The sequence below is a fragment of the Mus caroli genome, chromosome 16 (assembly GCF_900094665.2).
Source record: "Mus caroli chromosome 16, CAROLI_EIJ_v1.1, whole genome shotgun sequence".
Taxonomy (NCBI): Eukaryota; Metazoa; Chordata; class Mammalia; order Rodentia; family Muridae; genus Mus; species Mus caroli.
The window spans coordinates 10,514,746-10,538,973 of NC_034585.1; the positions used below are offsets into that span (position 1 = coordinate 10,514,746).

At 42.0% G+C, this 24,228-nt stretch overlaps 2 protein-coding genes across 2 annotated transcripts in view; one reads left to right on the forward strand and one right to left on the reverse strand.

The window, feature by feature from the left end:
- Bmerb1 (bMERB domain containing 1) overlaps nt 1-24,228 on the forward strand; it is a 123,953-nt gene that overhangs the window by 39,204 nt on the left and 60,521 nt on the right. The gene's annotated exons all lie outside the window — the stretch shown is intronic.
- Nucleotides 16,563-17,595, reverse strand: LOC110311772 (high mobility group nucleosome-binding domain-containing protein 5-like). The gene is made up of 2 exons (XM_021185293.1): nt 17,218-17,595; nt 16,563-17,081 (listed from the first exon to the last, which is right to left on the reverse strand). Exons 1-2 carry the CDS (start codon nt 17,593-17,595, stop codon nt 16,563-16,565), a joined length of 897 nt encoding a protein of 298 aa, XP_021040952.1.

Sequence of the window (24,228 nt, forward strand, 5' to 3'; positions counted from 1 at the left end):
CCACCAAAATTCCAACTCAATTCTTCACTGAGTTAGAAAGGGCAATTTGCAAATTCATCTGGAATAACAAAAAATCTACGATAGCAAATACTATTCTCAATAATAAAAGAACCTCTGGTGGAATCACCATGCCTGATCTTAAGCTGTACTACAGAGCAATTCTGATAAAAACTGCATGGTACTGGTACAGTGACAGACAGGTAGATCAATAGAATAGAATTGAAGACCCAGAAATGAGCCCACACACCTATGGTCACTTGATCTTTGACAGAGTTAAAACCATCCAGTGGAAAAAAGACAGCATTTTCAACAAATGGTACTGGCTCAACTGGCAGTTATCATGTAGAAGAATGCGAATTGATCCATTCTTATCTCCTTGTACTAAGCTCAAGTGTAAGTTGATCAAAGAACTCCACATAAAACCAGAGACACTAAAACTTATAGAGGAGAAAGTGGGGGGAAAGCCTCGAAGGTATGGTCACAGGGGGAAAAAATCCTGAACAGAACAGCAATGGCTTGTAGGGTAAGATCAAGAATCGACAAATGAGACCTGATAAAATTGCAAAGCTTCTGTAAGGCAAGGGACACTGTTAATAAGACAAAAAGGCCACCAACAGATTGGGAAAAGATCTTTACCAATCCTAAATCAGATAGGGGACTAAAATCCAATATATATATAAAAGACTCAAGAAATTGGATTCCAGAAAACCAAATAACCCCATTAAAAATGGGGTACAGAGCTAAACAAAGAATTCTCAACTGAAGCATCTGATTTGCTGACCCAGCTGAAGAGACAGGGGGAAATCACATTGGCTAGACTGGTCCACGTCAGCTTTCACCAAGTCCAGGGCTTTCTAATTTTATAGGACTACCTAGGGTTGATGTGGTGTAGATCCCCTTTGGATCAGTTTGTAGTCCACAGCTGATTTCTGGGTAGTGTCTACTAGCCAAGTGGAATTCTGCCAAAGCAGATATATACTAGGGACAGAAGCTAAATACTTAAAGGAAACTTTTATATTTGGAGCAATCAACAGGCTTTTGATTGACAGGAGTACTTATCTGGAGTCTGTTTGACCTGTTCAAGGCAGAACAAAGTCTTATAACTTTCTTGATTCCCTTAAACTTATATTATGATTGTTTGTAATCTGTACTGAAATCCTCATTTTAGAAAAAGCAGGTAACAGATGTCTGTAAAACAGCTGGAGTAGAGTCATGCCCTCAAGTCAGAGCAAATGCTGTGGCTTTGAGTTAAACCATGAACACTCTTTCCTCTCTAGACGGTTGGAGATATAGATTAGGCAGAAACGTTGTAGCATGATGAAATACATACGTTTTTCTCAATATAAAATTTTAAATAACTCTAAATCTGTTAACTATGGTATTTTAAAATAATATATCACTTTTAGTTTTTTAAATGAACACAAATAGATAAAAGTCTTTTTGTTTGTTTTGGTTTTAGTAGAGCTTAAAATATTGGCCCTTACTGCAGTACAAACACAGAATATGAACAGTTTTTGGACATTGGAGTTCATTGTAATAAGGCTGTACTTGAATGTCCCTCACATCACCAAAGGATTTTACCTCCACAGTAGATAAGCTAAGAGTTGACAGTTCTCCTGCGCCAAGAAATGAATTGTAGGCACGATTTTTGGATACAGATTTCCTGCTATGGTCAAAGCTATTTGACTTGAGTGATTATTGTCATTCTCAGCCCTCAGGGAACAGGTTACATTCATTCAGGAAATGGTGTGTGTATTAAGATGATCTATCCATGAAGTCATTCATCAACTGTTTCAATGAACAATGGTTCTGCTTGGAGGGTGGCACAGACGTTAGGTGAGGGTAAGATTCTGGTTCATTGGCTGTGATGATTTTGAAAAGTATTCATCTCAGAATAAGAGTAGCTTATAAAGTCCTCTTCTCCTTCTTTTTAAAATTTATTTATTTTTATTAGATATTTTCTTCATTTACATTTTAAATGCTATCCCGAAAGTTCTCTATACCCCCCCCCCCCGCCCTGCTCCCCATCCCACTCACTCCCGCTTCCTGGCCCTGGCATTCCCCTGTACTGGGGCATATGATCTTCTCAAGACCAAGGGCCTCTCCTCCCATTGATGGCCAATTAGGCTATCCTCTGCCACATATGCAACTAGATATATAGTTCTGGGTGTTACTAGCTAGTTGATATTGTTGATCCTCCTATAGAGTTGCAGACTCCTTTAGCTCCTTGGGTACTTTCTCTAGCTTCTTCATTAGGGGCCCTGTGTTCCATCCAGTAGATGACTGTGAGCATCCACTTCTGTTTTTGCCAGGCACTGGCATAGCCTCACAAGAGGTAGCTATATCAGGGTCCTGTCAGCAAAATCTTGCTGGCATATGCAATAGTGTCTGGGTTTGGTGGTTATATATGGGATGGATCCCTGGGTGGGACAGTCTCCGGATGGTCCTTCCTTCAGTCTTAGCTCCGACGTTGTCTCTGTAACTCCTTCCATGGGTATTTTGTTCCCCATTCTAAGAAGGAACAAGTATCCACTCATTGGTCTTCCTTCTTCTTGAGTTTCATGAGTTTTGCAAATTGTATCTTGGATATTTTAAGTTTCTGGGCTAATATATGCTTATCAGTGAATGCACATCATGTGTGTTCTTCTGTAATTGGGTTACCTCACTCAGGATCATACCCTCCAGATCCATCCATTTGCCTAAGAATTTCATAAATTCATTGTTTTTAATAGCTGAGTATACTCCATTGTGTTAATGTCCCACATTTTCTGTACCCATTCCTCTATTGAGGGACATCTGGGTTCTTTCCAGCTTCTGGCTATTATANATAAGGCTGCTATGAACATAGTGGAGCATGTGTCCTTATTACAAGTTGGAACATCTTCTGGGTATATGCCCAGGAGTGGGATTGCTGGATATTCCGGTAGTACTATGTCCAATTTTCTGAGGAGCCGCCAGTCAAAGTGATTTCCAAATGGTTGTACAAGCTTGCAATCCCACCAACAATGGAGGAGTGTTCCTCTTTCTCCACATCCTCGCCAGCATCTGCTGTCACCTGAATTTTTGATCTTAGCCATTCTGATTGGTGTGAGGTGGAATCTCAGGGTTGTTTTGATTTACATTTCCCTGATGATTAAGGATGTTGAACATTTTTTGAGGTGCTTCTCAGCCATTTGGTATTCCTGATCCAAACCTCATTTATAACCACTCCCCCACCAGTGTCAGGAAGCCAAGCCTCTTTTTTTCTGTCTACTTTCTTAATTCCATCAGAGAAGGACCCTAGAACTACCTCCACTTTGAGAGGAAACTCTCCAACAGCGTTTGTTGCTACTTTGGTCATTTCTGTAATTGGCTAACCACCAGTTGGGCCAGCACCATTTGGGAACCAAAGAGTTTATTGTGAGGGGTTATTTACAGGGGAATGGGTGACCCCAAAGCAGGTTTACCATCAAAAAGTCTCATCCAGCATGGATGACAACTTCCCCACAGGTGCACTGACACCATACTAACTTCAGCTAAACTTCAAGCCTCTGTACACTCCAGCACCTCCCAAGATGATAATGAGGCTGCAGGCACTTATTGCATAATTACTTAAACACAGCTGGCTGAGAGGTGCTGGCTGGGGTGGCTAGAATCTTGAGAGGCCAGTGACCCTCCCGACTCTTTCCTATAAAGGAACATCCACAGGGCCAATTTTGAGGATCTTTTGCAAATTAGTTACAGCTGTTCTTATGATTTTATACTGAAGGAGAGTATTACACTAGCAGGAGAGAGAGATGGAGGTAGGTGCTGAGTTTGCCTCTTAACTTAGACTTGGCTAATTTTCCCAGCCTGAACTGGTGCTATGATAGAGAGAAAGGAAGCAGCTGGTGATAGAGGATTCTGATTGGTCAGATTCTGTGTCACCTCTCATTCCTTAAAGGAAATGGATGCAGGGAGAGGTGAGAGAATAGATAGTCTCTGGGCTGGGGAGCTGCACTCAGAGGTATTCTAATGGCCTGGCCACTCAAACCTCTGTAAAAGGACATACCAACACTGATTCAAACCTCAGTTATAACCACTCCTCCACCAGTGTCAGGAAGCCAAGCCTCTTTTTCTCTGTCTACTTTCTTAATTCCATCAGAGAAGGACCCTAGAACTACCTCCACTTTGAGAGGAAACTCCTACAGCGTTTGTTGCTACTTTGGTCATTTCTGTAATTGGCTATAAGACACCATCTCCCCAAAACCCCTCCTGAGTGGAAGACAACCAACTGAGTCATTGGAGGGAAATGGGGCAGATCTTTTCAGAAAGAAAGTAAAGGAAGCAAACAAGTAAGAGTAAGAGAAACCTAAGTGAGACCCAAAGGCAATTTGTTGCCCCCAGATTGTCCTGAGAACCATTCTAGGAATTTAAACCAGTCTGCTCATCTGCAAGCCTGTTGTCATGGAAGCTGGCCTAGTTCATGCCCAGCCAAGGAAATAAGCCCAGCAAAGCCATCATGTGAGGAACCCATGTGGGTGATTCAGGGAATATGAAAATGGCCAGGTTGTTTTGCTTTTCACTGGGCAATGTATGTGCCCCAAGGATTTAAGTTTTAAAGGCTTAACTGGTAGTTTCAGGAACTTTGGGAGGTGGAGGGCCTTTCATGGGCCTGTGGAGGAACACTCTCACAGACATTGCCAGAGGTTTGTCTCCTAGGTGAAGCTGACTCTTGTAAAGTTGTTAGGATATTAATCATCATACCAGGGATGCAGAACTCAGTTCAGTGTGAAGTACTACTGCCCAAATTAAAATGAGCAGAAGAATGCAAAAGGATATGTTGTATCATGTAGGCTGAGATTTTTCAAAACCTACTTTAAAAAGGGTTCTTAAGTGATTTAACCTCTCTTCTATCCCACCACTTACCAGAGATAGGGCAAAGGAAGATGTGACCTGTTTAGAAATGGTTCTTTGGAGCAATTCCAATCTTTGTTGTCAGGATATCAGTAGCTCAGTTCACATGAATGAGCAGTGGTAGCTCCATGCAGTCACAAACACCACTAACAGATCCGCAATGGCAGTTCAATCCAGAGGCTCTGCCAATTGGCCTGAGTCCACACAAGCAGCAAGAAGCCACCAGAATATCATGAGAATTTCTCTCTATGGAGTCACAACAAATGATGATCAGCAAATTAGGCAGGGTGAACCAATGCCACAGCATTGTCAGTGAAGACCAGTGTCAGCAAAACCCAGTGAAAACAAGCAGAGTGGCAAGGCGAGCTAATGCCACTGTATCATCCACTGCCTGTTAGGTTATATTTACATCCTTTCCAAGCATCACACGCTCTCCAGAGTCCACTCTACCAAAACATCACCCTTTTCTCAGGCAGCTTCCAGAAAAACACCACAAGTCTGTTCTCAGCAAAACATCCTCTCAGAAGACAGCTTCCAGAAAAACATCACATGACACAACTGAGTCTCCAAAGAAACCATAAGTTTCTACTTCGGGATCATACTACTAATTTCGTTGCAGACTAGAGCAGTCTCCATCGTTGACACTGTCTGCACCATAGTAGAGTCTAGTTTCTAGGTGATAATGCAATGTGAATATTGCTGCCAGCATTCACTGGCCCTGAGACCTGACATCATCTGCCTTAGTTTTGTCATGTACAAAATGGGCCAAGAGAACTGCCTGATCACTTAACAACCCTGCCTGACTAGGGTTGTTAAGTGTACAGAGAAACAGAAAGTGCTGATGATGCTTTCTGGAACATGGCAAAGGCTTTAAAAAGAAAATTACAGCAATCACAGGGTTAGTGGGATAGCTCAGGGGGTAAAAGCTTGCTTCACAAACCTATTGATCCAAGTTCAATTCCCAAAACACACATAAAAGTGGAGAGAAAATCCACTCTATAAAAGCTATCTTCAGACTCCATACATGTCCTATCGCATGTATGACCCTTATTATGCACACAAACATACGCATACATACATAACAGAAAGTTAATTAAAAGTAATGGTTGCTATGAGTATTGTCAAAGTCATTTCAATTAGGGCTTAGAATATTTTTAAGATTATGCAGAATACAGCTGATGTAGTTTGTGACACCATAAGAATGGGGTTAAGTGACTATTATAAAATTGAATATTCCATCACTGTTGCTGTGGATATTATTATTTAAATTCTAGATGGCACTTTTGCTTCATAACCTCAATCAGAAGGCTTATATGAATACTAGCAATCTTGCCCATTTGACCTGGCAAGAAATATCAGCTATTTCATTGTTTGCCACTGCAGTATGAATGGATTTTTAAAAATTGTTAATACCTTAGTTTATAAGAAACAATTTAGAGGTGGTTATGTGCATGTGTATGCACATACATGTGTATTTGTACATATTTGCACACGTGTGTGCCTCTGAATGTGTGAGAGAGTGTGTGTGTGTGTACATTTGGAAGCCAGAGGTCAACCTCTCATGTCTTCTCTGTTGCTCCCCATTTTGGTATTTTGAGGCAGGGTAGTTTTCACTGGCCTGGAACTCACTTGTTTGGTTCGGCCAGTGAACCACAGAGGATCTGTGTCTGTCTCCCAGGGCTGGGCAATAAGCCCATGCTACCACACCTGCCTTTCTCAGTTGGGTTCCGGGAGTGGAACTTAGGTCATTTTATTGACTAAACTATCACCTATTCAGTCTGTGATGAATGTTCTTGAATACAGAATACAATGACTGGCTCACTTAGGAGAGGGACCTTCTCTTCAAGACTTGGTAGTAAATAGTTTTGTTTCAGAGTATCCCACCGAGATACTCTGTTCTGTTGTAGCATAGAACAGCAGTTAAGACGATATATGACAAATGTGCATGGCCCTGTTCCATTGACACTTCCTTTATGGGCACTAAAGTCAGAATTCTGTGCCGTTTTCACATCTTAATTGTTTTTCTCCCTCAAGCATTTGTGATTCATAGGCTGAACAAGAAAGGCAGGTGGTGGGTTGGATCAGCCTCTAGGTCAGAGTGTCCAGACCCCACTTTTGTAGACTGTCTCCTCCCCTCTCCCCCACTTGTCTCGTTTTGAGACAAGGTCGAATATAGTCCAGTCTGGCCTCAAACTTGCTATGACGTCAAAGATAACTTGAACTTCTCCTGCCTCCATTTTCAGAGTACAAAGTCTATAGGTGTGTGTGCCACCATGCATGATTTTATACACTTATGGGAGCCAAACTTCCCAGCTGGACTCAAAATAGCTTTTCCTGACGTGGGCTCTCAGTAGTTCATGCTGGAGTTTTCTAGACTTGGGTATTGTGGGCAGCATATTCCACTCACACCCACGTCAGAGTCTAGGCTTACCCACCCTTCCCCAAGTGTAACCAAGCAGCCCCAGTGTAACTCGTCCTTTCAGCTCACTTTGGTTTTAGTAGGGTGATGGTGGTGCTTTGTTTTTATATGTGTGTGCGTGTACACGTGTACATGCCCAGGTTCACACAGAGAGGTCAAGGTCAGGTGTCCTTCCTCGTTTTGTGCTTCTGAAACAGGTTCCAGAATGAGTGACCCTGCTAGTCTGGCTGGCTCTACCTGAGAACACAGACAAGCATGTGCGGCCATACCCAGCATTTATTTCTTGAGGGTTTCTAGGGCTTAGTCATGTCCTTGTGTTTGTGTCAAGGCACTTTACTGACAACCCGTCTCCTTGCCATTCTGATCCTAGTTTTACTGGAAATGACTTCATCATCTAGACTCGGTATCTTTTCTCTCTTTGCTCTGTTAAACTGAGACAGTGACACCCCACAGTGACAGGTGTTCACCTCAAGAAGTACCAAGCAAGGCACTCTTCACTCAGACCTGGACCAGAGCTTCAGTCCCAGATTTAAAAGTCAACTGTGATGCTAGGGTGTGTGTCGTGAGGTGCTCTTGCTTCCTGGGGCTCAGCCCCATCCATTCATCGATCCAGTGGCACTGTGTGAAAAAAAGCTTGGCAGCACCTCCCTCTGCACAGAAACACAGGAAGCAGAAGCTATGAAGTCATTCACGCCTAAAATGTCTAAAGAAACTGCTAATCTCTCTTTCAGAGTCTCTTTCTCCCAGATCCCCATTATAGCCCCAACCAAGCACAGTTTTCTGAGGTACTACTTGGTTTCCTAACCATCCCTGCATGACCAGGGCCTTCTGCTAATTCATGAGTTGGTATGCAAATTGGAAATTGGGGAGTTGTAAAAAATTCTTGATTCACAGCTCAGGATGGATTTAAAATTGTCTGGATTCATGAAGGAAATTGAAATTAAAAAACAAACCCATGAGTAATACAGTGAACCATCATGTGGTTAGTTGTTTATGCTGTCCTAATTGGCCAATTATCTTATTATAGGGTTGTTTCCACAGTTTTAACTAAACAGCCAGAAGAACATACGCTCTCTTTCTATTTCATTTACTTTGTTTTTGAGGTGGAATCTCAGGTAGTCCAGGCTGGCCTCAAACTTGCTTCCTGCCCTCACCCACCTAAGCCTTGGGCTACAGGCACACACCACCATGTCTGGTTAATGCTAAGAACTTTGCATGGTGGATGAGCACTCTGCTGACTGAGCCAGCGTAGCTGTCTTAGACATTAACTTGCATGGTCCCAACTGGCCTCAGGAATCAGTCTGAGCCCCTCTCACTGGGCCTAGAACTGTGGCAGAGTGGCCCAGTGACTCACTGAAGGTCATCTGGAAGTGTTGGGGAAAGGAAGGACATTGAATAATGCAAAATGACATTACACATGCTCCAAGAATCCACCAGGACTCAAGCGTCATCTCATTTAGAGTGCCAGCTCAGAGGTAACACATACATTATTCACAAGAAGCCTTTTTGGAAATCCCACTTGGGAGCTGCACCTTCTGTCTGCCACAAAATCTTAGGAACATTCTACGTGGTGATAAATCTTTGCCCTGGAGAGGGTGTTCAGAACAAGCCGGACCTTGTGTCATAAATGTCACCAAGGTGTCATGCAACCAAAAATAGGCAGACAGATATGGTACCACACAGAGTTCAATACTGGGGCTTAGCAAGCAGGTCATGTCAGCAGTTACAAAAATTCAGAGAGGATTTGGGTCCAAGTCTTTTCCCTCTACCCTAATTACAATGCTGACTATACACTCAACCAGGTTTTTGTTATTGTAATGAATATATGAGGCAAAGCAACTTATACAGAGAACAAGATGGGAACTGAGGAGATGGTTCAGTGTTTGCTGTGCACGCATGAGGCTCCAAGTTTGGATCTTCAGCACAAACATAAAAAGGTGTGTAAGATTATATTGTTAAGATTATAATCCCAGCACTGGGAGATGGAGACACAACAGTCACTGGGGCTCTCTGGACAGCCAGCCTAGCCTGCTTGGTGAGTTTCAGGACAAAAAGAGATCTTGTCTCAAACACCAACACAAAACAAACAAACAAAACAAGAAACAAGAAACAAGTTGGAGTGGGAGAGATGGCTCCGTAGGTAAGCTGCTCTTGCACAGAATCGGGGTTTGGTTTCCACATAGCAGTTCACAACCATCTGTAACTCCAGTTCCAAGGGTTCTGACTCCCTCTTCTGGCCTCTCTGCATGCACAAGGCACACATTTGGTATACAAGCAAGCAAAATAACCATACACATAAAATAAGTAAATCTAAATAAGAATATTAAAACGAGAGCCGGGCGTGGTGGCACATGCCTTTAATCCCAGCACTTGGGAGGCAGAGGCAGGCAGATTTCTGAGTTCGAGGCCAGCCTGGTCTACAGAGTGAGTTTCAGGACAACCAGGGCTATACTGAGAAACCCTGTCTCGAAAAACAAATACAAAAACAAAAACAAAACAAAACAAAAAAGAATATTAAAACAAAACAAAGCAAGGTGTGTAGCTCCTGAGAAACACCTGAGGCTATACTCTGGTTCCCATGTGTATGTTCATATGTGCACATGCACGCACGCACACACACACACACACTCACAGAGACTAAAAGTTTTATTTTAGCTCAGTTTTGGAGGGTCAATGTGTAGTCATTGCCTTGGGCTTATGGCTTTCTCCTTGTGGGTAAGAAGTAGATGGAAACGAAGAGGAAAGATTGGGGTTTCGCTACCCTACCCACAGTCTCCAATCCACAGCTCTACTTCTTTTGTGCTCACTGCCTCCTGATAGCACCCTTCTGGGAGCCAAGCCTTTAACACATGGGGCTTCGGGGGACACAATGCACCTTGGATTCCCTTGATGTGCTTGGACAGGACAGATGAAGCTGAGAAACTAGAAATTCAGAGAAGCTGAAAAAAAAATGTGCTTCAGGCTGAGATAGAGACTAACAACTTCTGAAAGGGCGTGGAGGCCTCATGGCTCTGCAGCCACAGTCTTCCTCACAGGCCATAGAGTCCAAAGATGAATTTTGGACTGCACTCTGCTTTCTTTTAGGCTCCAGCTTCGTCCTCCTTCTCAAGACAGGCCTCTGGAATATTGCAGCCAAGAGCTTTGAAATTAAAGGCAGTTACTTCACCTCTTTGGAAAAGAATGATTCATTAAAATTCATCTGGCTGCTTGCTTCTCATTCAATTAACACTAGAGAGAGAGAGGATAGCTGCTCAGCACCTGCTGTGAGATAATGCTTGGGGCCTAAAATGAGCTGCTTTCTCACTTGGGTGGCTGACAACAGTAAAGAGTAGGCTGCTACCAGGGTTTAATTGGGCTTAGATACATTCTCTATGTACCCTCTCATGGGTCAAGGTCAGGAAGATGTTCCCATGGAGATGTGGGTTTAGGGACTAGAGTTTAATTAGGTTGCTAAGTTTATTCTTAAAGAAGATGATGAGCTGGGGCTAAAGAGGTGGCTACAAGTGCTTGCTGCTCTTGTAGAGGACTGGCGTCCGGTTCTCAGCACCCATGTGACACGTGGCTCACAATTACCTGTAACTCCAGAAACAGGGGATTCAATACCCTCTTCTGATCTCCATGGGCATCTGCATCATGCATGTACATTTTAGAATTTATAGTTAAAGATTTTTTAAAAAACATTTTATTTAAATGTGGTAAAACATTTGCCAACCAAATGTGAGTCTCTAGGCTCCCCACACCCTAGCACCAAACCCAATAATAACTGCAAACACTTAAAAACAAAATAAAACAAACCTGAAAACCAAAATCAAAACCCAAAACCGCACCAAGACAACAACAGCGTCAATGTGATAAAAGTACTAGTAGGTATGTGGAGTTTCACCTTGACCACTGGCCCTGTCACTTTGGACTTGTGTTGGAGTGACATGTCCAACCTGGTAGGAACATGTGACTCCTGCACAGGGTCTAGAGTTTTGCTAGTTCTTCACTCTAGCACAAAGGCTTTCTAATCAAGTCTGGATTGGACTCCCAGCCCTGCCATGCAGTAGTTGTCCTTGACATATCACTCATGACCTCTCCACGTCTTTAAGATTCAACTAGAAAGAGATGGTTATGATGAAGGCACCCACTTCCCAGATTGTTGAGAAGAACAACGAGCCTTCATCCTGTGTAGCAGCTATGGAGAGTGAGTGGCTGCAAGATGCACGCAGAGCCTAGCCACCTGAGCCTGAGCTTACACTAAGGGAGAGTTCTTCGGACTGTAGCTATTTATTCTCCTAGCCTGTGTTCATAGACGTTTCAAACTGAGAGTGACTCATGTTTGACATCCCAGCCCAAGGGAGGCTGAGGCTGGAGGACTAAAAGGCTAACCTGGGCTATAGAGTGAAACCCTGTCTCAAAAACTCACTCAATCAGTTGATTCATCAATCCAGCAGCAGTTTCTCCATTGTTAATTTCTTCTACCCATTTTTTCTGTTCCTGGGTAACAAGATTCTCAAGATAAATGGCTGAACCTGTGGGCCCATCTCAGCCGTCCCTGGCACTCGTCTTGTTTGCTGCTGCTGCTGGTGGTGCTCGTGAGGCACGTGTACCCCTGGGGTGGCATTTGGGGATAAAAAGATGGATTTAGCTGCTTCTTCCCCCAGAAGTGACTCAGCTCCTGGATGCTTTGTGACAGTAATACTCATCTAACAGTAAATGAACTCAGTTGTGAAATGCACCCATCTTCCCTAGCCAGCCTCTAAGCCTCCTTGGCCTCTTCAGATGATTTGTGCTCCTTAAGCATTGTTGGCAGCTGATGGGTGTCTGCCTTCGGGGAAATACCAGGAGGGGGTGTCCTAGGATGTTAGTTTCCATCACACATGCTTGGAAGAAGCAAAGAGCACCCTGTAAGGTCTCACCTCAATACTTCCTGGATCTGCCTTTCTGAGGTTTGAAGTCTTCTTTTATGTAAACAGGCATGAGCTTTAACCCTGGTTTAATCCAAATCCTTAGTGTGCCCTTTTTATCAATCTTCTCAGACAACTAATGTCTTTTGTTTTTTTAAGAAAAAAAATTATTTACATTTCAAGTGTTATCCCCTTACCCGGTTTCCCCTGACTCCTGGAAACCTTCCCTGTCCCATTACCCTCCTCCTGCTTCGATGAGGGGGTTCCTCCACCAACCCACCCACTCCCTCCTCCCCACCCACAATTCCCCTATACTGGGGCATCTATCCAGCCTTCATAGGACCAAGGACTTCTCCTCTCATTGATACCTGACAAGGCCATTCTCTGCTACACAAGCAACTGAAGCCGTGTGCACTCTTTGGTTAGTGGCTTAGTCCCTAGGAACTCTGGGGGGTCTGGTTGGTTGATATTGTTCTTTCTGCAAACCCCTTCAGCTCCTTCAGTCCTTTCTTTAGCTCCTCCACTGTCCCCACACTCAGTGCAATGGTTAGCTGCCAGCATCTGACTCTGTATTTGTAAGGCTCTGGCAGGGCCTCTCAGGAGACAGCTATATCAGGCTCCTTCAGCAAGCATCCTTTAGCATGCACAATAGTGTCAGAGTTTGGTGAGTGTACCTGGGATGAATCTCCAGGTGGGACAGTCTCTGGATGGCTTTTCCTTCAGTCTCTGCTCTGCACTTTGTCTCCATATTTGCTCTCGTTAGTATTTTGTTCCCCTTTCTAAGAAGGACCAAGCACTCACACTTTGGTTATCCTTCTTCTTAAGCTTCATGTGGTCTGTGAATTGTATTTTGGGTATTCAGAGCTTTTGCACTAATATCCATTTATTTATCAGTGAGTACAAACCGTGTCTGTTCTTTTGTGATTGGGTTACCTCACTCAGGATGATATTTTCTAGTTCCATTCATTTGCCTAAGAATTTCATGAATTCATCGTTTTAATAGCTGAGCTGTGTAAATTGTTTAAATGTACCACATTTTCTATATCAATACCTCTGTTGAAGGACATCTGGGTTCTTTCCAGCTTCTGGCTATGGTAAATAAGGCTGCTATGAACATAGCAGAGCATGTGTCCTTGTTATATGGTGGAGAATCTTTTGGGTATATGCCCAGGAGTGGTATATCTGGGTCTTCAGGTAATACTATGTCCAATTTTCTGAGGAACTGCCAGACTGATATCCAGAGTGGTTGTACCAGCTTGCAATCCCACCAACAATGGAGGAGTGTTCCTTTCTCCACATCCTTGCCAGCATCTGCTGTCACCTGGGTTTTTGAGATTAGTCTTCTGACTGGTGTGAAGTGGAATCTCAGGGTTGTTTTGATTTGCATTTCTCTGATGACTAAGGATGTTGAACATTTCTTTAGGTGCTTCTCAGCTCTTCAAGTTTCCTCAGTTGAGAATTCTCTGTTTAGCTCTGTTCCCATTTTTTTTTTTTTTTTTTTTTTTTTTTTTTTTTTTTTTTGGTTTTTCGAGACAGGGTTTCTCTGTATAGTCCTGGCTGTCCTGGAACTCACTTTGTAGACCAGGCTGGCCTCGAACTCAGAAATCCGCCTGCCTCTGCCTCCCAAGTGCTGGGATTAAAGGCGTGCGCCACCACGCCCGGCTCCCATTTTTTAATAGGGTTATTTGGTTCTCTGGAGTCTAATTTCTTGAGTTCTTTCTATATATTAGATATTAGCCCTCTTTCAGATGTAGGATTGGTAAAGATCTTTTCCCAGTTTGTTGGTTGCTGTTTTGTCCTATTGACAGAGTCCTTTGCCTTACAGAAGCATTGTAATTTTATGAGGTCTCATGTGTGTATTGTTGATCTTAGAGCATAAGCCATTAATGTTCTGTCAGGAAAATTTCCCCTGTGCCCATGTGTTTAAGGCTTTCCCCACTTTCTCTTCTATTAGATTCAGTGTATCTGGTTTTATGTGGAGGTCCTTGATCCACTTGGACTTAAGCTTTGTACTGGGAGATAAGAATGGATCAATTTGCATTCTTCTATATGTTGACTGCCTGTTTAACCAGCACCATTTGTTGAAAATGCTGTCTTTTTTCCCACTGAATGGTTTTAGCTCCTTTGTCAAAGATCAAGTGACCATAGGTGTTCATTTCTGGGTCTTCAATTCTATTCCAGTGATCTATCTGCCTGTTATTGTGCTAATACCATGCAGTTCTTATCACTATTGCTCTGTAGTTCAGCTTGAGATCACGGATGGTGATTCCCCCAGAAGTTCTTTTATTTTTGAGAATAGCTTTCTCTATCCAGGGTCTTTTGTTATTCCAAATGAATTTGAGAATTGTTCTTTCTAACTCTATGAAGAATTGAGCTGGAATTTTGATGGGGATTGCATTGAATCTGTAGACTGCTTTCGGCAAGGTGGCCATTTTTACTATATTAATCCTGCCAAGCCATGATCATGGAAGATCTGTCCATATTCTGAGATCTTCTTTGATTTCTTTCTTCTGAGACTTGAAGTTCTTGTCATACATACAGATCTTTCACTTGTTTGGTTAGAGTCATACCAAGATACTTTATATTGTTTGTGGCTATTGTGAAGGGTGTTGTTTCCCTAATTTCTTTCTCACCCTGTTTATCCTTTGAGTAGAGGATTTGTTTGAGTTAATGTTATATCCAGCCAACTTGCTGAAGTTGTTTATCAGCTGTAGGAGTTCTCTGGTGGAGTTTTTGTGGTCACTTAAGTATACTATCATATCATCTGCAAATAGTGATATTTTGACTTCTTCTTTTCCAATTTGTATCTCTTTGACCTCCTTTTGTTGTCTAATTGCTCTAGCTAGAACTTCAAGCACTATATTAAATAGATAGGGAGAGAGAGGGCAGCCTTGTCTAGTTCCTGATTTTAGTGGTGTTGTGCCAGGGAAATATTAGTGATCCCCAAAAACAAACAAAGGAGCCAATCTGATGTAACTCACAGCAGGGTCTTTATTCTTTTCGAGCTAGCTTGCCCCCCACCCCCACCAGTGCACTGCCATCACACAGGACCGTTTAGGTGGTGGGAGGAGCCCCAAATGTCTATTGGGTCAAGGCTTTATAGTAAGCAGCAAGCAGGGAATACCTGTGCAAACATCTAATTGGAAAGCTCTTGTGGCCTTTAACATAATTGCCTGGTGCTGGGGGTCATATCATAAACTTAACTTCTGTTTCCCTCTGCATTGGTGATTGTTAGGCAAGGGATGGGCTTGTAACCTGGTACGTGCAGGTTTGTTGGGGGAATAACCTGGAGACACTGGTCTTGTTGGAGGTGTAATCTGGAAACTCTGCTCTTGTTGGGGATTAATTAGCCTAGAGACCAGAGCTAGGCTCAGGTTCTGTTGGGGGGCAACCTGGAAACTAATGCTAGGTACCAGCCTGTTAGTCTACCTGAGTTCAAACTTAGGTCAGGTTCTCTTAAATGGAGTCTGAATTTAAAAGCTTTGGCATCTCAGTGGGATTGCTTCAAGTTTCTCTCCACTTAGTTTGATGTTGCCTACTGGTTTGCTGTATATTGCTTTTACTATGTTTAGGTATAGGCCTTGAAATCCTGATCTTTCTAATACTTTTAATATGAAGTGATGTCAAATTTTGTCAAATGCTTTTTCAGCAGCTAATGAAATGATCATGTAGCTTTTTTCTTTGAGTTTATGTACGGCATTACATTGATGGATTTCCATATATTGAAACATCCCTGCATCTCTGGGATGAATCCTACTTAATCATGGTGAATGATCTTTTTTGTTTGGTTGGTTGGTTGGTTTTTGGTTTTTTGTGGAACTCTTGTATTATGATAAATCCAGCAAAACTTTGTGCATACACATATAGTCAAAACTGCCCTCCTGAAATAAACATTCAAATTTCTTCAAAATGGAAATTAAAATTTTATATTCTTTCCAAGCTACTAATACAATTGTATTTGGTAAGGCAATTCTAACTCTTAGCATTACCTGAAAATAGTTGACCTTCTTTATAAAAGCAACCTAAAGAACTACATCAAAGTTGTACCAAATTCTTTCTTTTGGAATTCTCCTACTCTGCAATATTACCATGTATAAGAATAAAATTGAAACTCAAAAGATTTAATGCATAACTTACACACAATGATATTCACAAAGTTGCAAGTATTCATTTTATATTTTGCACTACTATAATCACAAAATGTATAAAGGTGTCATGTTAGGCGTTTTGCAACTAATAACCTGTATGACGATGATCCAAGATTGAATGATGCTAAAGAAAAGCACTGTTTATAAAATATCTGATAAAAATATTTATCTCTACTAACATTACAACAGGAAGATACATGTTACCTAATTATGATCTCACAGAGGGCAGTTTTAGACAACACTCAGAGGCTCCTCTTTCTCTCCATCTTGTTTGAAGTCTTTGTTTTCTTCTTTTTCTTCTTCTTCTTCTTCTTCTTCTTCTTCTTCTTCTTCTTCTTCTTCTTCTTCTTCTTCTTCTTCTTCTTCTTCTTCTTCTTCTTCTTCTTCTTCTTCTTCTTCTTCTTCTTCTTCTTCTTCTTCCTCTTCTTCTTCTTCTTCCACCTTGTTTTCATCACTCCTTTCACCTGCATCATCCTCTTGCTCTTCTTCCTCCTTTCTACCCTCCTCTGTTCCATCATCCTTCTCCTTTCCATCTTCCTTATGCAGATCTTCCTTTCTATCTTCTTTGATTTCCTCCTCTTTGCACTTCCCATCCTCCTCCTCAGTTTCTTTCTTCTGTTCTTTTATTTCTTCCTCTGTTTCAGAGTCCCCTTCTTTGTCATCTTTCTCTTCTTCCTTCTTCCCATCGCCTTCCTCTCTGCCATCTTCTCCTTTTTCACTGTCTCCTTTCTCTTCATCATCTTTGGCATCCTTTGCATCTTTGCTTTCAGCTGCACCTGGTTTCTCTTTTAGGCCTTCTTCTTCCATTTTTTCCATCTTCCACCTCCTCACCTGTATCTTTCTGCTCTTTTCCATCTTCATCTTTCTCCACATCTTGAATGTTTGCTTCTAGCTCATCATCTTTGCCTTCTGCTGCCACGGCTTCCTTCTTTTCTCCTCCATCTTCTTCAGTGTCTTCATTTACACGTTCCTTTACTTCCTCAGCTTCCATTTTAGGAACGGGTGCCTCAATAATCTTGGCTTCTCCATTTTCAGCATTTTCCACATTGCCTTCTTCTTTAACATCTTCTGGCTCAGTTTCAGGAATTGGTATGGTACCTGCATCTTTGTTTTCTTCCACGACATTTGTGGTCTTGGTTTTCCTTGAAGTTGGTGCTCTTTTATGTTTCAACTCCAGTGTAAAGGTAACAGGCATAGGAGACAGTCGGGCTGATCTTCTCTTTGGCTCCTGGCTTGCATCACCTGCAACCTTTCTTTTGGGCATTGTTGCAGCTCTCTGTAGGAGATCCTCAGGCAGGAGGGAAAAAAACCAAGAGGAGTCTCTGCCTGACCGCTCTGCTAGTGACTCGTAAATGATCATTTTGGTGTGTCCTTGGATTCAATTTGTGAAAATTTTATTTAGTATTTTTGAATCAATATTGATAAGGGAAATTGGTCTGGAGTTCTCTTCCTTTGTTGGGTCTTTGTGAGGTTTTGGTATCAGCATAACTGTGGCTTCATAGAACAAATTGAGTAGTGTTCCTTCTGTTTCTATTTTGTGGAATAGTTTGAAGAGTATTGGTATTAGGCCTTCTTTGAAGGTCTGATAGAATTCTGCACTAAACCCATCTGGTCCTGGGTTTTTTTTGTTTTTTGTTTTTTGTTTTTTTTGTTTTGTTTTGTTTTTTTGGTCAGGAGACTTCTAATAACTGCTTCTATTTCTTTAGGGGTTATGGGACTGTTAAGATGGTTTATCTGATCCTGATTTAACTTTGGTATTTGTTATCTGTCTAGAAAATTGTTTGTTTTATCCAGATTTTCCAGTTGTGTTGAGTACAGGCTTCTGTAGTAGGATCTAATGGTGTTTTGAATTTCTTTAGTTTCTGTTGTTATGTCTCCCTTTTCCTTTTTTATTTTGCTAATTTGGATACTGTCTCTGTACCCTCTGGTTAGTCTGGCTAAGGGTTTCTCTTGTTGATTTTCTCAAAGAACCAGCTCCTGGTTTGGTTGATTACTTGTATTGTTCTTTTTGTTTCTACTTGGCTGATTTCAGCCCTGAGTTTGATTATTTCCTGCTGTCTACTCCTCTTGGGTGTATTTGCTTCTTTTTGTTCTGGAGCTTTCAGGTGTACTGTTAAGCTGCTAGTGTATGCTCTCTCTAGTTTCTTTTTGGAGGCACTCAGAGCTATGAGTTTTCCTCTTAGAAATGCTTTCAGTGTGTCCCATGAGTTTGGGTATGTTGTACCTTCATTTTCATTAAATTCTAAAAAGTCTTTAATTTCTTTCCTTATTTCTTTCTTGACCAAGTTATCATTGAGTAGGGCATTGCTCAGCTTCCATTTGTATGTGGGCTTCCTATTTTTTTTTTTTTTTTTGCTATTGAAGACCAGCCTTAATCTGTAGTTATCTGTTAGGAGGCGTGAGATTATCTCAATCTTCTTACATCTGTTGAGGTCTGATTTGCTAATGATTGTATGGTCAGTTTTGGAGAAGATACCATGAGGTGTTGAGAAGAAGATATATTCTTTTTTTTTTTTAGGATGAAATGTTCTATAGATATCTGTTAAATCCTTTTGGTCCATAACTTCTGTTAGTTTCACTGTGTCTCTGTTTAGTTTGTGTTTCCATGATCTGTTCATTGATGAGAGTGGGGTGTTAAAGTTTCCCACTATTATCGTGTGAGGTGCAATGTGTGCTTTGAGCTTTAGTAAACTTTCTTTTATGAATATGGCTGAAATTGTGTTTGGAGCATTGATGTTCAGAATTGAGAGTTCATCTTGGTAGTTTTTTCTACTGATGTGTATGAAGTGTCCGTCCTTAACTTTTTTGCTAACTTAAGGTTGGAATTTGATTTTGTTCAATATTAGACTGGCTACTCCAGCTTGTTTCTTGGGATGGTTTGCTTGAAAAATTGTTTTCCAACCCTTTACTCTGAGGTGGTGTTTGTCTTTGACACTGAGGTGTGTTTCCTGCATGCAGCAAAATGCTGGGTTCTGTTTACATACCCAGGCTGTTAGTCTATATCTTTTTATTGAGTCCATTGATGTTAAGAGATATTAAGGAATAGTGATTGTTGCTACCTGTTATTTTTTATGTTGTTTTTATGTTTGTGTGGCTATCTTCTTTTGCATTTGTTGAAAGAAGATTACTTTCTTGCTTTTTCTAGGGTGTAGTTTCCTTCCTTGTGTTGGTGTTTTCCATCTATTATCCTTCGTAGGGCTGGATTTGTGGAAAGATAGTGTGTAAATTTGTTTTTGTCATAGAATATCTTGGTTTCTCCATCTATGGTAATTGAGAGTTTGGGCTGGTATGGTAGTCTGTGCTGGTATTTGTGTTCTCTTAGGGTCTGTATAACATCTGCCCAGGATCTTCAAGCTCTCATGTCTCTGGTGAGAAGTCTGGTGTAATTCTGATAGGTCTGCCTTTATATGTTACTTGACCTTGTTCCCTTACTACTTTTAATACTCTTTCTTTGTTTTGTGCATTTGGTATTTTGACTATTATGTGATGGGAGGAATTTCTTTTCTGGTCAAACCCATTTGCAGTTCTGTAAGTTTCTTGTATGTTCATGGGTATCTCTTTCTTTAGGTTTGGGAAGTTTTCATCTACAATTTTGTTGAAGATATTTACTGGCCCTTTAACTTGGGAATTTTCACTCTCTTCTATACCTATTATCCTTAGGTTTCATCTTCTCATTGTGTTCTGGATTTCCTGGATGTTTTGGGTTAGGAGCTTTTTGCATTTTGCCTTTTCTCTGACTGTTGTGTCAATGTTTTCTATGGTATTTTCTGCCCCTGCAATTCTCTCTTCTATCTCTTGTATTCTGTTGGTGATGCTTGCATCTATGACTCCTGATCTCTTTCTTAGGTTTTCTATCTCCAGGGTTGTCTCCCTTTGTTATTTCTTTATTGTTTCTATTTCCATTTTTAAATCCTGGATGGTTTTGTTCAATTCTATCACCTGTTTGTTTGTGTTTTCCTGTAATTCTTTAAGGGATTTTTGTGTTTCCTTTTAAGGCCTTCTACCTGTTTACCTGTGTTCTCTTGTATTTCTTTAAGGGAGTTATTTATGTCCTTCTTAAAGTCATCTATCATCACCATAAGATGTGATTTTTAAATCAGAGTCTTTCTTTTCTGGTGTGTTGGGGTATCCAGGACTTGCTGTGGTGGGAGAACTGGGTTCTGATGATGCCAAGTAGCCTTGGTTTCTGTGGCTTATATTCTTGCCCTTGCCTCTCAACATCTGGTTATCTCTGGTGTTAGCTGGTCTTACTGTCTCTGACTATGGCTTGTCCTTCCTGCAAGCCTCTGTGTCAGTCCTCCTGGGAGACTAGTTCTGTCTGGGAGTAATTTGGGCATGAAGAGCTGTGTTACAGGATCAGCTCTAGGGTGCAGACAGAAATCAGACTGATCTTGTCCTTGGTTCATGTATCCTGATGGCTCTGGGAGGGTCCCTCTTGGGCCAGGAATTTGAACAGAAGTGGTGGTCTTGCCTGTGCTCTCAGGTGTGTCGGTTCTCCTAAGATACCAGCCCTCTCTTGGTGGTTTTTGTATATGTAGCGCTGTCACACAGTATCAGCTCTGGGCGCAGATGGAAACTGGAAGGCTCTCGTCCCAAGCTGCTCCTTAGTTCCTGTGTCCTGGGGGTTCTTGGAAGGTCCCTCTAAGTAGCAGTGGTGGTTTTACCTGTGTTCACAGACTTGTTGGTAATCCTGTGAGGCTAGATCTCTCCCAGCACTATTTGGGTATGGAGCCCTGTGGCAGAGGTTCAGCTCCGACTGATGTCTTGAAACTTAAGAAAGGCAGAGTTTTGGGCTCTTGTCTTGAGAGGATAGATATGGTGGGGAGGGCATGATGGCAGGAATGTGAGGCATGTGATCGCATTGCATCTGCCACCAGGAATCAAAGAGAAGAGTGCTGGCACTCAGACCACTCCCCTTTTAATTCAGTCCAGGACCTCAGCCAGTAGTGACAGCCATATTTATGGCAGGTCTCCTTGCCTCTGTTAACCTCTAGATAGTTCTGCCCTGAGGTTTGTCTCCTGGTTGACTGTAGAATCTGCCAACTCAACAGTAATCCTAATCCTCACAATCACCATGCCCACTGCCTGTTTGCATGTTCTGAGGGCAATGCAGTCGACACACAGATGGGCTGTCTATCTGAAATGCTTGTGTTGGATTTTGCTTCACATTTGGGAGCTTTTCAGATTTTGGACCATTGACATAGACTTTATATCCTTGAAGCATCCCTAATTTAAAAGCCCAGGATTCAAAATGTTCCAAAAGGTCTTCTAATCTCTGGGAGCATATTTTCACATCATTTGGAGGTTTGGATACTCAATCAGTGCTCTGTTTTCTTTTATATATAATAATGATGGTGCTTTTCCAGGGTTTTGGAGTATGACACATCTATCTATCTACTATCTATCTATCTATCTATCTATCTATCTATCTATCTATCTATCTATCTCTCTATCATCTATTTATTTTGTGGCACTGGGGATCACATCAATGGCCCTATGCATGCCAGATAAGTAATCTACACTGAGCTACAGCCCCAGAACATAGATCTCAGTCTCACTCTCATCCCATCCTTTTCAGAGTCTCAACTTCTCATCTTTGAAATTGAGTAACAGTTCTGACATCCTGGGGCTATTTGAAAATCAAATTAGGTCACATGCCCCTCCCTGTGTGTGGTATAAAATGTTCCATCAGTTTAGTTGTTGATGTCATTATTGAGTATGACAGTTCATCTGAAGTGCCAGACTGCTTGCATTTGGAATCATCTAAGAGACACTTGTGGATGTGCCTATGAGTGAGTCTCTAGAGAGGTTTAACAGAGGAAGGAAGAGCCACTCTGAACACTGGCAGCACCATTCCATGGATTGAAATCCCAAACTATATAGCTGAGACTGAGACACCCCTCTCTGCTGTCTGACTAGAGAACAATGTGACTAGCTTTCTCATTCTCCCACCACCATGATTTTTCCAAGATGAACAGCATCCCCTTTTAAACCCTGAGCCCTAAACCCTTCTCCCTGCAAGTTGTTTTTGTCAGATGTTTTGTAACATTGATAAGAAAGTAACTAATGCATGGAATAAAGTTGATTTTTAAAAAAATTATCTGTACTTATTTATTTTGAGTGTGTGGGGGTAGTGCACACATGCCGTGGCACGTACATCTCTTCATCAGAAGACAACATGCTGGAGTCAGCTCTCTCTTTTCCCCCTATGGGTCCTGGGGATTGAACTCAGATTCATCAGGATTGGCAGCAAGCACCTTTACCCACTGAGCAATCTGGCCAGAAGCCGAGCTTCTGGTGGGGATCACCATAATGTTCTTGCTTTAAAGTTTAAGAACTCCCCTGGTATCTTGCAATTTTCAGCATTTAGCCCTAAAGAGCAGGGTGACTAACTGAATGGTGCTGGAAAACACAAGGAGGTTTCTACTGTGCTGTAGCTCCAAGGACATGCTCACAAGCACGGATGTATGTGACCTGCACCAGGAAGTTGCCCAGCGTAGGTAAGATGTCGCTCAAGGTGTTGAAGATATTTGAGCACACCGTGAACCCCAAGATTGTGTTATTTACTGAAAAAAAACTGTTTCAAGTTGTGGTATGGCTCAGTCCTTAGTACACACCTTTAATCCCAAACAATGAAGGTAAAGTTAGTTTGTAGAAGGAAGCAGCCATGTATGAAAGTAATGTCTAATTCAGTGTCAGACAAAGTGATGAATCAGAGAAAGCCTTGACAGAATAGGATATGACAGAATAGGAGCCAGAAGATTAGAACATATTGCCAAAGATGATATGAGGTCAAGTACAGCCATTCATGAGATGCTGAGAGAGAGAGAAGCTTGATTGAATAAATCAGTTGGAAGAAGAGTTCAAGTCAAAAGAGCTGAGTTGAACCAGCCAACCAGAGTTCAGAAAGAACTAGAAAGGTTAAGCTTATTCAGCAGTAAGTCTCAGAAGCTGAAAACATTCTAGGCCTAGATAAGATTGTACAGAGGCTAGAGAAGCTTCCAGGACTAGGCCTAGGTTAGCAGCCAGCGGCAGTAAGCTTCCAAGACAACACTTACTTCAAGTGAATAAAAGATACTTTTACATGCGGTTTGAGGTGAACGGAGGAGAAAGGATCCCCATGAGCTGGCTGTTTGGATTCCATTTTTACAGTGTTTTGATGCTGTAATACATGTGATGCTGGGTGAATCACTTTCACCTCTCTGTGTAGCTACAGATGCTTTTGAATTTCTTACCCTCCTGTTTCCACCTGCTCAGTTCTGGGCTTAGTCATAGATCACGATGACGACACCCAGTGCATGCAGTGCTGGGGCTTTGTGCGTGATAAGCAAGCAGTCTACTATTAACTGAGCCACATGCTCAGCCCAGCACTTGTCTAATCTAAGCCCAGGAGCTAGGTGAGTTAGAAGAGACCCTGCAGCACAGGGAAGAGCTGCTTTCCTATTGTGCAGAGGAAGAAAAGTATCTGGCAGGGAAGGGACATTAGACATCACATAGCTGATGATTTAGAGCAAGTTTATTAACTGCCCTTGCTAGCTCTTGATAGATTCCATTTCCCTCCCCACAGTTTCCCACACCTCTGCTGCTTCAGGGCCTGGCTACTGATGATTTCTGAGAGAGTAGCATCCTGACCCTGCTAGCATGGGGTGAGGACAAGAGGTGGCAGGTTAAGCAAGTATACTGGTCCCTAAAAGGTTCCTTGTGACCGTATATGCTGCACAGCATACCTGAACCATTCATTCCTCATGTGGGGGATCTGGTCAAGCGCTGAGCCAGAGTGATTGACAGACAGCCTAAAGTCCTACAGAGAGTCTGGAACTGCCGGGCGTGGTGGCGCACACCTTTAATCTCAGCACTCGGGAGGCAGAGGCAGGCAGATTTCTGAGTTCGAGGCCAG

Bases quoted from the DNA above. Each gene is read 5' to 3' on its own strand.
- LOC110311772 (XM_021185293.1), bottom strand. From the start codon at position 17,595: ATGCCCAAAAGAAAGGTTGCAGGTGATGCAAGCCAGGAGCCAAAGAGA. The intron at 17,082-17,217 runs GCAAACATTCAA...AAAGATGCAAAG, and splicing joins GCAAAGATGATGAGCTAGAA to GATGCCAAAGATGATGAAGA.